The following is a 12,344-nucleotide window of genomic DNA, read 5'->3' on the forward strand; positions in this document are numbered from 1 at the left end:
TGGACCCAGCGACTTCGGATCCTCTCCACTCAGCCGTCGGGATCCAGGGAGCGATGCTAGGCAGACACGAGCAGGAAGTGTCTGCTGCTCGACATGCCGTTGAGACCCTGGCCACCCAAGTCTCCAACCTCACAGAACAGGTTCACCATCTCCGCCTCGATCCACCGGCCACTTCCAGGGCTTTCGAATCTCCGGAGCCCAGAATCAATAACCCGCCGTGTTACTCTGGGGAGCCCACTGAATGCCGCTCGTTCCTCACCCAGTGTGATATTGTGTTTTCTCTCCAGCCCAACACTTACTCCAGGAGCACTGCTCGTGTCGCCTACGTCATATCTCTCCTTATTGGACGGGCTCGTGAGTGGGGCACGGCAATCTGGGAGGCAAGGGCTGAGTGTACTAACCAGTATCAGGACTTTAAGGAGGAGATGATACGGGTTTTTGATCGATCTGTTTTTGGGGAGGAGGCTTCCAGGGCCCTGTCTTCCCTATGTCAAGGTAATCGATCCATAACAGACTACTCTATTGAGTTTCGCACTCTTGCTGCCTCCAGTGGCTGGAACGAGCCGGCTTTGCTCGCTCGTTTTCTGGAGGGTCTCCGCGCAGAGGTAAAGGATGAGATTCTCTCCCGGGAGGTCCCTTCCAGCGTGGATTCCCTGATTGAACTCGCTATTCGCATTGAGCGACGGGTTGATCTGCGTCACCGAGCTCGTGGAAAGGAGCTCGCGTTCTCCGTTGCCCCCCTCTCCGCATCACTACCATCTTCCTCTGCCGGCTCGGGAGCTGAGCCTATGCAGCTGGGAGGTATCCGCATCTCGACTAAGGAGAGGGAACGGAGAATCACCAACCGCCTCTGTCTCTATTGCGGTTCTGCTGGTCATTTTGTCACTTCATGTCCAGTAAAAGCCAGAGCTCATCAGTAAGCGGAGGGCTACTGGTGAGCGCGACTACTCCTGTCTCTCCTTCAAGATCCTGCACTACCTTGTCGGTCCATCTACGCTGGACCGGTTCGTCAGCTTCCTGCAGTGCCTTAATAGACTCTGGGGCGGAGGGCTGTTTTATGGACGAGACCTGGGCTCGGGAACATGACATTCCTCTCAGACAGTTAAAGGAGCCCACGGCCTTGTTCGCCCTGGATGGTAGTCCTCTCCCCAGGATTCAGCGTGAGACGCTACCTTTAACCCTCACTGTTTCTGGTAATCATAGCGAAACCATTTCTTTTTTGATTTTTCGTTCACCTTTTACACCTGTTGTTTTGGGCCATCCCTGGCTAGTTTGTCATAATCCTTCCATTAATTGGTCTAGTAATTCTATCCTCTCCTGGAACGTCTCTTGTCATGTGAAATGTTTAATGTCTGCTATCCCTCCTGTTTCCTCTGTCTCTTCTTCACAGGAGGAGCCTGGTGATTTGACAGGGGTGCCGGAGGAATATCACGATCTGCGCACGGTGTTCAGTCGGTCCAGGGCCACCTCTCTTCCTCCACACCGGTCGTATGATTGTAGTATTGATCTCCTTCCGGGAACCACCCCCCCCCGGGGTAGACTATACTCTCTGTCGGCTCCCGAACGTAAGGCTCTCGAAGATTATTTGTCTGTAGCTCTTGACGCCGGTACCATAGTCCCCTCCTCCTCTCCCGCCGGAGCGGGGTTTTTTTTTGTCAAGAAGAAGGACGGGTCTCTGCGCCCCTGCATAGATTATCGAGGGCTGAATGACATAACAGTGAAGAATCGTTATCCGCTTCCTCTTATGTCTTCAGCCTTTGAGATCCTGCAGGGAGCCAGGTTTTTCACTAAGTTGGACCTTCGTAACGCTTACCATCTCGTGCGCATCAGGGAGGGGGACGAGTGGAAGACGGCGTTTAACACTCCGTTAGGGCACTTTGAATACCGGGTCCTTCCTTTCGGCCTCGCTAACGCTCCAGCTGTCTTTCAGGCATTAGTCAATGATGTCCTGAGAGACATGCTGAACATCTTTGTTTTCGTTTACCTTGACGATATCCTGATTTTTTCACCGTCACTCCAGATTCATGTTCAGCACGTTCGACGTGTCCTCCAGCGCCTTTTAGAGAATTGTCTTTTTGTGAAGGCTGAGAAGTGCACTTTTCATGCCTCCTCCGTCACATTTCTCGGTTCTGTTATTTCCGCTGAAGGCATTAAGATGGATCCCGCTAAGGTCCAAGCTGTCATTGATTGGCCCGTCCCTAAGTCACGCGTCGAGCTGCAGCGCTTTCTCGGCTTCGCGAACTTCTATCGTCGTTTCATCCGTAATTTCGGTCAGGTGGCCGCTCCTCTCACAGCCCTTACTTCTGTCAAGACGTGTTTTAAGTGGTCCGTTTCCGCCCAGGGAGCTTTTGATCTCCTCAAGAATCGTTTTACATCCGCTCCTATCCTTGTTACACCTGACGTCTCTAGACAGTTCGTTGTCGAGGTTGACGCGTCAGAGGTGGGCGTGGGAGCCATTCTTTCTCAGCGCTCCCTCTCTGACGACAAGGTCCACCCATGCGCGTATTTTTCTCATCGCCTGTCGCCGTCGGAACGTAACTATGATGTGGGTAACCGCGAACTGCTCGCCATCCGGTTAGCCCTAGGCGAATGGCGACAGTGGTTGGAGGGGGCGACCGTTCCTTTTGTCGTTTGGACTGACCATAGGAACCTTGAGTACATCCGTTCTGCCAAACGACTTAATGCGCGTCAGGCGCGTTGGGCGCTGTTTTTCGCTCGTTTCGAGTTCGTGATTTCTTATCGTCCGGGCTCTAAGAACACCAAGCCTGATGCTTTGTCTCGTCTCTTCAGTTCTTCAGTAGCCTCCACTGACCCCGAGGGGATTCTCCCTGAGGGGCGTGTTGTCGGGTTGACTGTCTGGGGAATTGAGAGGCAGGTAAAACAAGCGCTCACTCACACTCCGTCGCCGCGCGCTTGTCCTAGGAACCTTCTTTTCGTTCCCGTTCCTACTCGTCTGGCCGTTCTTCAGTGGGCTCACTCTGCCAAGTTAGCCGGCCACCCTGGCGTTCGGGGTACGCTTGCTTCCATTCGCCAGCGTTTTTGGTGGCCCACCCGGGAGCATGACACGCGTCGCTTCGTGGCTGCTTGTTCGGTCTGCGCGCAGACTAAGTCCGGTAACTCTCCTCCTGCCGGCCGTCTCAGGCCGCTTCCTATCCCCTCTCGACCGTGGTCTCACATCGCCTTAGATTTTGTCACCGGACTGCCTTCGTCAGCGGGGAAGACTGTTATTCTTACGGTTGTCGATAGGTTCTCTAAGGCGGCTCATTTCATTCCCCTTGCTAAGCTTCCTTCTGCTAAAGAGACGGCACAAATCGTCATCGAGAATGTTTTCAGAATTCATGGCCTTCCGTCAGACGTCGTTTCGGACAGAGGTCCGCAATTCACGTCTCAATTTTGGAGGGAGTTTTGCCGTTTGATTGGGGCTTCCGTCAGTCTCTCTTCCGGCTTTCACCCCCAGTCTAACGGTCAAGCAGAACGGGCCAATCAGACTATTGGTCGCATCTTACGCAGTCTTTCTTTTCGCAACCCTGCGTCTTGGTCAGAACAGCTCCCCTGGGCAGAATACGCCCACAACTCGCTTCCTTCGTCTGCGACCGGGCTATCTCCTTTTCAGAGTAGCCTCGGGTACCAGCCTCCGCTGTTCTCATCTCAGTTCGCCGAGTCCAGCGTCCCCTCCGCTCAGGCTTTTGTCCAACGTTGCGAGCGCACCTGGAAGAGGGTCAGGTCTGCACTTTGCCGTTATAGGGCGCAGACTGTGAGGGCTGCTAATAAGCGTAGAACTAAGAGTCCTAGATATTGTCGCGGTCAGAGAGTTTGGCTCTCCACTCAGAACCTTCCCCTTAAGACGGCTTCTCGCAAGTTGACCCCGCGGTTCATTGGTCCGTTTCGTATTTCTCGGGTCATTAATCCTGTCGCAGTTCGACTTCTTCTTCCGCGATACCTTCGTCGCGTCCACCCGGTCTTCCATGTCTCCTGTATTAAGCCCGTTCTTCGCGCCCCCGCTCGTCTTCCCCCCCCCCCCCCCCATCCTTGTCGAGGGCGCACCCATCTACAGGGTCCGCAGGATTTTGGACATGCGTCCTCGGGGCCGTGGTCACCAGTACCTTGTCGATTGGGAGGGGTACGGTCCTGAGGAGAGGAGTTGGGTTCCCTCTCGGGACGTGCTGGACCGTGCGCTGATCGAGGATTTCCTCCGTTGCCGCCAGGTTTCCTCCTCGAGTGCGCCAGGAGGCGCTCGGTGAGTGGGGGGGTACTGTCATGTTGTGTCTTGTCTCTGTCCTTTCCCTTCACCCTGTCTCCCTCTGCTGGTCGTTGTTAGGTTACCTTTTCTCCCCCGCTTTCTCCCAGCTGTTCCTTGTCTCCTCTAACTACCCATTCACCCCGTTCCCCACCTGTTCCCTTTTTTCCCTCTGATTAGGTCCCTATATCTCTCTCTGTTTCTGTTCCTGTCCTTGTCGGATTCTTGTTTGTATTTCATGCCTGAGCCAGACTATCGTCATGTTTGCTGTAACCTTGTCCTGTCCTGTCGGAATCTGCCGGTCTATCTGAGCCTACCTATGTTTGGTTATTAAAGAAGCTCTGTTTAAGTTAGTTCGCTTTTGGGTCCTCATTCACTCACCTTAACAGTAGCGTGGGCGAGTGGGTTGCTGATGTCAACATTGTGAACAGAGTGCCCCGTGGTGGTGGGGTTATGGTTTGCGCAGGCATAAGCTACGGACAATGGGCACAATTGTGTTTTATCGATGGCAATTTGAATGCACAGAGATACCGTGACGAGTTCCTGAGGCCCATTGTCGTGCCATTCATCTGCTGCCATTACCTTATATTTCAGCATGATAATGCACGGCACCATGTCGCAAGGATCTGTACACAATTCCTGAAAGCTGAAAATGTCCCAGTTCTTCCATGGCCTGCATACTCACCAGACATGTCACCCATTGGGCATGTTTGGGATGCTCTGGATCGATGTGTACGACAGTGTGTTCCAGTTTCAGCAAATATCCAGCAACTTCACATAGCCTTTGAAGAGGAGTGGGACAACATTCCACAGGCCACAATCAACAGCCCGATCAACTCTATGTGAAGAAGATGTGTTGCGCTACTTAGTGGTGACACCAGATAATAACTGGTTCTCTGATCAACGCACCTACCTTTTTATCTGGGACCAACAGATGCATATCTGTATTCCCAGTCATGTGAAATCCAGAAATTAGGGCCCAATTAATTTATTTCAATTGACTGATTTCCTTATATGAACTGTAACTCAGTATGTTTGAAATTGTTGCATGTTGCGTTTATATATTTTCTCAGTGTAATTATTGTTATTTTTTGGGAGATATAGTTTACAACCTCACCTGCACAACTTTTTACCTTGTTTTTATCTGCTCTGTTAATCTTTCACTTTTTGTTTGTTTGTATGTGAGTAAATATAACTGAAACAGAAGAAAAGCTGTACAACTCTTGAGATAACTGAGTGATTAGGAGGAGTAGTGAACTCTGCTGTATCTTATCTGCTCCTAGATTAGAGCCTCCTAGATTAGAGCCTACCTGAATTTGTACTGTAGATCAAGGCCTTGAGGGGCAGAACACAAATCATTTGGACCGCTTTCAAACACTATGATGGACAGTTAACTAAGGCATCATAAATACTATGGCTACATCTCAATACTTTTAACAGAGGCATCATAAATACTATGGCTGCATTTTGATCTTCTTACCTGGCTTCTAGTATCGCCCCACAATAGTATATGCATTGGTTGAAGCTCAATGTTAAATTAAAATCTCTCTACTATCATATCTAAGCCAATATGAAACCAATGTCAATGAAAATGCGCAAATCAAATTGATTAGAGGCCTCTTGTTATGAGCTGTCCGGCCATTACCGAGAACCACATACCGTATTCTTAACAGGGTGGATAGCATTAGGAAAACATTTTCAATTTCTATCACTCTCTCATGCTTATTTCTGTCCGTTAAAATTAAGAACCAACGATGTGCTACCTTTTTGTAGCATTTCTGACAACGATAAAAACATTTCAGCCAAATTTCAGTTCTACAACAAGACCAAATCACTTGGATTGCACATCAACAGCGCTTGTAGCTAACACCAGTCGGAGAGAGGCAAGCCACAAACAAAGCTAGCTATATTTTGCTACGGAAGGTTTGTCACTTGCCTGAAGTAATCTGTGTAAACTGTTGGCCTTGACACGTACATGTAGTCAGAACACAAACAAATAAGCATAAATTAGATAGAGATCGTCCTTGGCTGTTATTGCCAGTTAGCTAGTAATGCTATGCCTTGTTGGCCAGTTAGCTAGCCAACTAATTCCCGAAAATCTAAAGTCACCATCCAAGTTAAAAGTTGCCAAGGGGGTGCGGGGTGCACCCAGGCTAAACAACACCAAAATCAGTGCTTGCGCAGTCAAAAGAAAACGGCATGCTCGCTGACTTGGTTAGCAATTTGACTGTTTTCAACACACGGTCATCACCAGATTGTCCATTTAAAGAGTGTGAACATAATGCGTTCATGACAGGGTTCGTAGCATACGCACGCACGGTGTGTGCTTATTTTCAATTATTAGGTGGGTCTTAAAAGAGCATAGTTAAGAAGCAATGGACAGGGACTTTGGTGAGTGTACTACTGCATGCGTCTTGCCAATAGTGTGCGATTGTGGCCCGCAAATAGGGGCGTTCCTGCATGTTGTCATTCCACTGCAGGAATACTTTTCCCACCCTGTAACACACTTGATATTCTGGATTTCAAATGATTGTCTATGTGATTAAAATGTGGGTCAAAGGAAAATACAAGTATTATCTGAGTTTTCATGGGGGAAGGATACTGTCTACCAGTGTCCTAACTAGCTAGCTAGGTAGTTACCGGTGTCAACCCCACCTCCCGCCTACTGTGTACCAGCGTCCTTCTAGCTAACAGGCAGGGGCAAAGGACACTGTCTACATTTGTCTCTAGCTAGTTAGCTACCGGTATTGTCGCCCCCACCTCTTCTTCTGTGGGGTTTATCGGCGGCTGGCATCCAACGTTAAGGTGCATTAGCATTACCATTACTGGAGCACTGGTGTGTGAAGAATCCAATACTTTAGCTGGTATGCGGTACAAATCACATTCTTGTGGAAGCACCTACTCTAAGAGTAGGAATTAGGCTGTTTGAGGTTTGAATCATAAACAACCTGCATACAGATTGTTTGAAGAAATAGACCCTTCACACCTACTGTTGCATGTGTGTGCTGGAAATTTTCTGGAAGTCTCTTCTCTTTCATTTGTCTCCTCTCCTTCATTTGTCCCCTCTCTTTCACAGATATGGAAACACAGAATATGTATTTCTATTTTCCAGCATAGCTCTATCGCAACCAGGTTACAGTTAGTTGATGATGAATAAAACACATTAAAACAACCTACCTTAATTTTAGGAAAATAACTTGTATCAACTTTCTCCCATTTGACAATTTAATAAAGATAGCTTACCAAAAGGATTTAGCCAATCCCTTCCAACCTGTATCACATGTACGTACACACACACACACACACACACACACACACACACACACACACACACACACACACACACACACACACACACACACACACACACACACACACACACACAGGCCATTGAATAGACAGTTGACACAGCAAACCCATAAATGTCAAACAGCTCAACTTTTAAATCCTGAAATGAACTTTATCTCATACTGGTTTCCACTTATACGCCGGTTATAACCGATTTAAATAATAAAATTATAATTGAAATCATACTTAACTTATTCTCTTTCTCTCTCCAGGGGTACATACATTACATAAAATGTCATACATACATTACATTTCTATATAGTAATATATGATAATGTCATACATTTGCCAAGTCAAGCATGACCAGAAAGAGAGGGAATGAGAGGAAGAGAGAGGGGGAGATATAGAATAGAGGGATGAGCTCAAAGACAGAGAAAAATTGCTGGAAGGAGTTGAGGATATCTGGGAGGAGGTGGGGATTACCTGGGGTGTATTCACTAGGAACCAAACAGAACCAAACATAAACAAATGGAAGCAAACAGAACAAAACGGGGAGAAACCTAGCTGAATTTGTCCAATAAAAACTCTAGTTTTCGTTACAAAATGTTTTCCATTAGGAGTTAACGGTTACCGTTGCAAAATGTTTTGCTGCGGTCTGCAACTACTAAATGCGACTACTAAATGCACCCCAGAAACTCCAGCAGTGAGTTCCAGTTACAGCTGACAAGACTGCAGAATTCAATAGCATCCCATGTATCATCAATGAAGTACTGTCTCCACCTGGTGGGGAATAGAGGTTAAAAAAGGGTTTCCTACTTTTGGTCATAAAAATAATTCATACATAAGAAAAGGCTATAATGATTAAACTAAAACACAACTATTCAAAAATATAAGCACACACACAACCTCAGATCAATTTAGATGAACCATATAACTGTAATAGTGGTGATGAGAAGATCAGACAGGAGGTTGTAGAACAGGACCTGTATAATAAACCTCAAAAAGGTGGATTTATGCTCTGATAGCGATAGGGTGAGAGAGATAAGATATTATTTTATCTCTCACAGCATGCAGTGACGGTGTTCGCTCTTTATCTCGGTAGGTATGAAGTGTATCAGAGTGTGATTGAACACAGTCAGTTGAAGGGTAGGAAGCTACAGGACAGAGTCTGTCAGTCAGTAGTGGTGGTGCTCAGAGTAGTTTTGCTTGGACTCTGGTGTGACTACAAAGTGTTTTGGACATTTTGTGGGTTATTGTGGGACATATCACCATTGACTGTGATCCCGAGGTGACCGTGAAGCACAAGACATGCTGCTAAGACTAAGTCTCCTCAGCCTACTGGCCCTCTCTCCATCTCTGGCTGCCCCACACCAAGGCTCCTTCCCTGGAGTGGATTCTCCCCACAGGAGCTCCAGAAACAACAAGCTGCTGCTCATCTCATTCGATGGGTTCCGTTGGGACTATGACAGGGACGTGGACACCCCTCACTTGGACGCGATGGGCCGGGACGGCGTCAGGGCTGCCTACGTCACACCCCCCTACCTCACCATCACCAGCCCCACACACTTCACCCTGCTCACAGGTAAACTATTACCTGGGTTGGGGAGTAATGAATTACATGTTTACAAAAAAAACGGTAACTGTAATCGGTTACATTACCAGCTAAAATATTGTAATCCGATTACAGATATATATTTTTTAAACTAGATGATTACATCAAGGATGACTTTTAATTCAGAAAGGATGTTCACGAAAAAAATATTTGAGACTTCTCTGTTTTGTCAATAACATTCAAATCAGCATTGAAAAAAGGCGCAAATTTAAGTTAGTTCCACCTGAGCATGTCTGCCCACAAGTCAGAGACCGCTATGATGAGCCACCAAATGTGTTTGATGGATTGCGGGAAAAGAGCAGGAATAGGCTTTTGTAGGCTGCTGTACAGTCCAAACTATGTCTTCCAATGGTGCGACTGCTGTCGTCATCCAAATTTTATCCAATTTCAATAAACGCTTGCAGGTAAGGATGAGAGCAATGGTGTAGTTTACAGCGATACGGATATCTATATAGCGCATTGACGTGAGTCACACTGTTGCTCTCTCATTTAGCTATTTGCGCCATACGGATTGTGGTTGTTGTGGATGACTGTTCAGATATCTAAATGTGTATTTGAATCAAATAATGGTTGAAATCAAGAAGTTTAAGCTGCCTATCAATCATTGTTTTTGAAACCAGTGGACAGCGAGTGAAAAATGCGCTCTTTAAACAGCTGCATAGTGCGGTTCCCAGCCTATATGGATTAGAAATCAGGCTTTTATTGCTCAATCTAATTCATGCTGATTTTTAAAAAAATCCATAGGCCTAATGGACACATGCTCAAACTCGCACACGTTTGATAGAGTTAAAGGGGCAATCTGTAGTTGCCACTGTACATCGATTTTTGGACTTAAAAATGACAAAGATGTAAAGATCTAATTTTATCATATCATTCATTATATGTAGTACTTGTGTCCCTTTAGGGCACCTGTAACCCCCTTGCTTACCTACATTGAAATGCTTGGAATGTTCTTCATGTGGAACGCATTAAACAATGCCGACGTTAATTTCTCCTCCCGTCTCATGTCCTGTCCTTATTTTAGTTGTAAAAGTAATACAGTGTGCTATACAACAAAACTGGCGACGAGGAAGAAACGTTCTCACATTTGTGCTCATTATCTTCGGCAGAAAGTCTGAGTTAAATTCGTAATTTCTTCTGCTGTAGAAAGACGCAAACAAAACATGGAGCTAGCCAGTCAAGTGAAGCTAGTTCGCTTTTGATGTCACAGCAACGAGAGCCTCGAGGGATAGGAAGAGTTTCGCTGAGGGAGAAAGTGAAGTCATCGTGAGTTAAAATACTAAAACAAGGGTATTGGAGTAAGGGACCGTCTGAAAAGTGTAAGAAACAAAAATAAATCTAAAATGTCTGCATTGGTTGGAAATATATGAACATTTGTTGAATCTGTGGAACAATGGAGTTCCACAGTTCTCACAAACTTCTACAGATGCACAATCGAGAGCATCCTGGCGGGCTGTATCATCGCCTGGTACGGCAACTGCTCCGCCCTCAACCGTAAGGCTCTCCAGAGGGTGGTGAGGTCTGCACAACGCATCACCGGGGGCAAACTACCTGCCCTCCAGGACACCTACACCACCCGATGTCACAGGAAGGCCATAAAGATCATCAAGGACATCAACCACCCGAGCCACTGCCTGTTCACCCCGCTATCATCCAGAAGGCGAGGTCAGTACAGGTGCATCAAAGCTGGGACCGAGAGACTGAAAAACAGCTTCTATCTCAAGGCCATCAGACTGTTAAACAGCCACCACTAACATTGAGTGGCTGCTGCCAACACAGACACTGACTCAACTCCAGCCACTTTAATAATGGGAATTGATGGGAAATGATGTAAATATATCACTAGCCACTTTAAACAATGCTACCTTATATAATGTTACTTACCCTACATTATTCATCTCATAGGCATACGTATATACTGTACTCTATATCATCGACTGTATCCTTATGTAATACATGTATCACTAGCCACTTTAACTATGCCACTTTGTTTACATACTCATCTCATATGTATATACTGTACTCGATACCATCTACTATATCTTGCCTATGCTGCTCTGTACCATCACTCATTCATATATCCTTATGTACATATTCTTTATCCCCTTACACTGTGTACAAGACAGTAGTTTTGGAATTGTTAGTTAGATTACTTGTTGGTTATTACTGCATTGTCGGAACTAGAAGCACAAGCATTTCGCTACACTCGCATTAACATCTGCTAACCATGTGTATGTGACAAATAAAATTTGATTTGATTTGATTTGCACAGAACGTTTTGAGTACTTTGTGTTGGCAAATGGAATTAAAGCAGAAGTCGTTGTGCCAACAGTTTTGACTGTTTTGGGAGGAAAAACATCAATCTACTGCGCAGCCTAGTAACACCTGAAAAACCTGGTGATAAATCATATGATGAAATTGTGGCTACCTTAAAAGGACATTATTCTCCAAACCACTGATAATCGCAGAGATTCAGGTTTCATAAAATAAATCAAGAGGAGGGGGAATCAATCTCTCAGTTTGTGGCTGTATTGAAACAGTTATCTGAACACTGAATTTGGGCGAACGATGAGTGACACTATACTTGATCGGTTAGTGTGCGGCATGAGCAGCGAGGCAATTCAGAAACGCCTTTTGACTGAGAGTAACTTAACATTCCAGAGACGCACAACAGCTAAGTGCATCGACCCAAGTGCACAAGGTGTCTACCGAGTTAAAAAACAAGGCAGGAGGTGGCAAGCCATGCTATCGCTGTGGGAAACCAGGTCACCAAGCAGAAGAGTGTTGGTGCAAAGACTTAGACTGCAGAAGTTGTGGAAAAAAGGGTCAAATCGAACGTGCATGTAAAAACAAAAAGAGACAATCAAAGAAACGTACTGAACAAAGGAAAAGCGACTTCAGGGAGTACAAAAAGAAAGGTCATAAAATGGAGCACACAGAGGATGAACAAAGTGATACCCTGTCTGAAGGGGAAGAATCTTTGCATGTTATGTCAATTTCAGACAATGGATACAGGAACTGGGTGACATCGCTACTGGATGGAAACGCAGTACGGATGCAAGTGGACACTGGAGTAGCCATATCTTTGCTGTCTGAGGCTGTATACAAGCAGAAACTACATCACCTCACACCACAGCCCACAAAGATGACACTGAAAACATACACCGGTAAGATTGTTCCAGTGAGAGGAAGCGTTATTGTGGAGCT

At 46.2% G+C, this 12,344-nt stretch overlaps 1 protein-coding gene across 1 annotated transcript in view; it reads left to right on the forward strand.

Moving 5' to 3' along the window:
* Positions 1 to 8,608: 8,608 nt before the first annotated feature.
* The window catches only part of LOC110502780 (ectonucleotide pyrophosphatase/phosphodiesterase family member 7), a 28,351-nt gene continuing 24,615 nt past the window's right edge, over positions 8,609 to 12,344 (forward strand). Inside the window, exon 1 of the mRNA XM_021581054.2 lies at positions 8,609 to 9,107. Within this exon, the coding sequence (XP_021436729.2) occupies positions 8,834 to 9,107 (274 nt within the window). The 5' untranslated portion in view covers positions 8,609 to 8,833. The remainder of the gene's footprint in view (positions 9,108 to 12,344) is intronic.

The sequence above is a fragment of the Oncorhynchus mykiss genome, chromosome 23 (assembly GCF_013265735.2).
Source record: "Oncorhynchus mykiss isolate Arlee chromosome 23, USDA_OmykA_1.1, whole genome shotgun sequence".
NCBI lineage: Eukaryota > Metazoa > Chordata > Actinopteri > Salmoniformes > Salmonidae > Oncorhynchus > Oncorhynchus mykiss.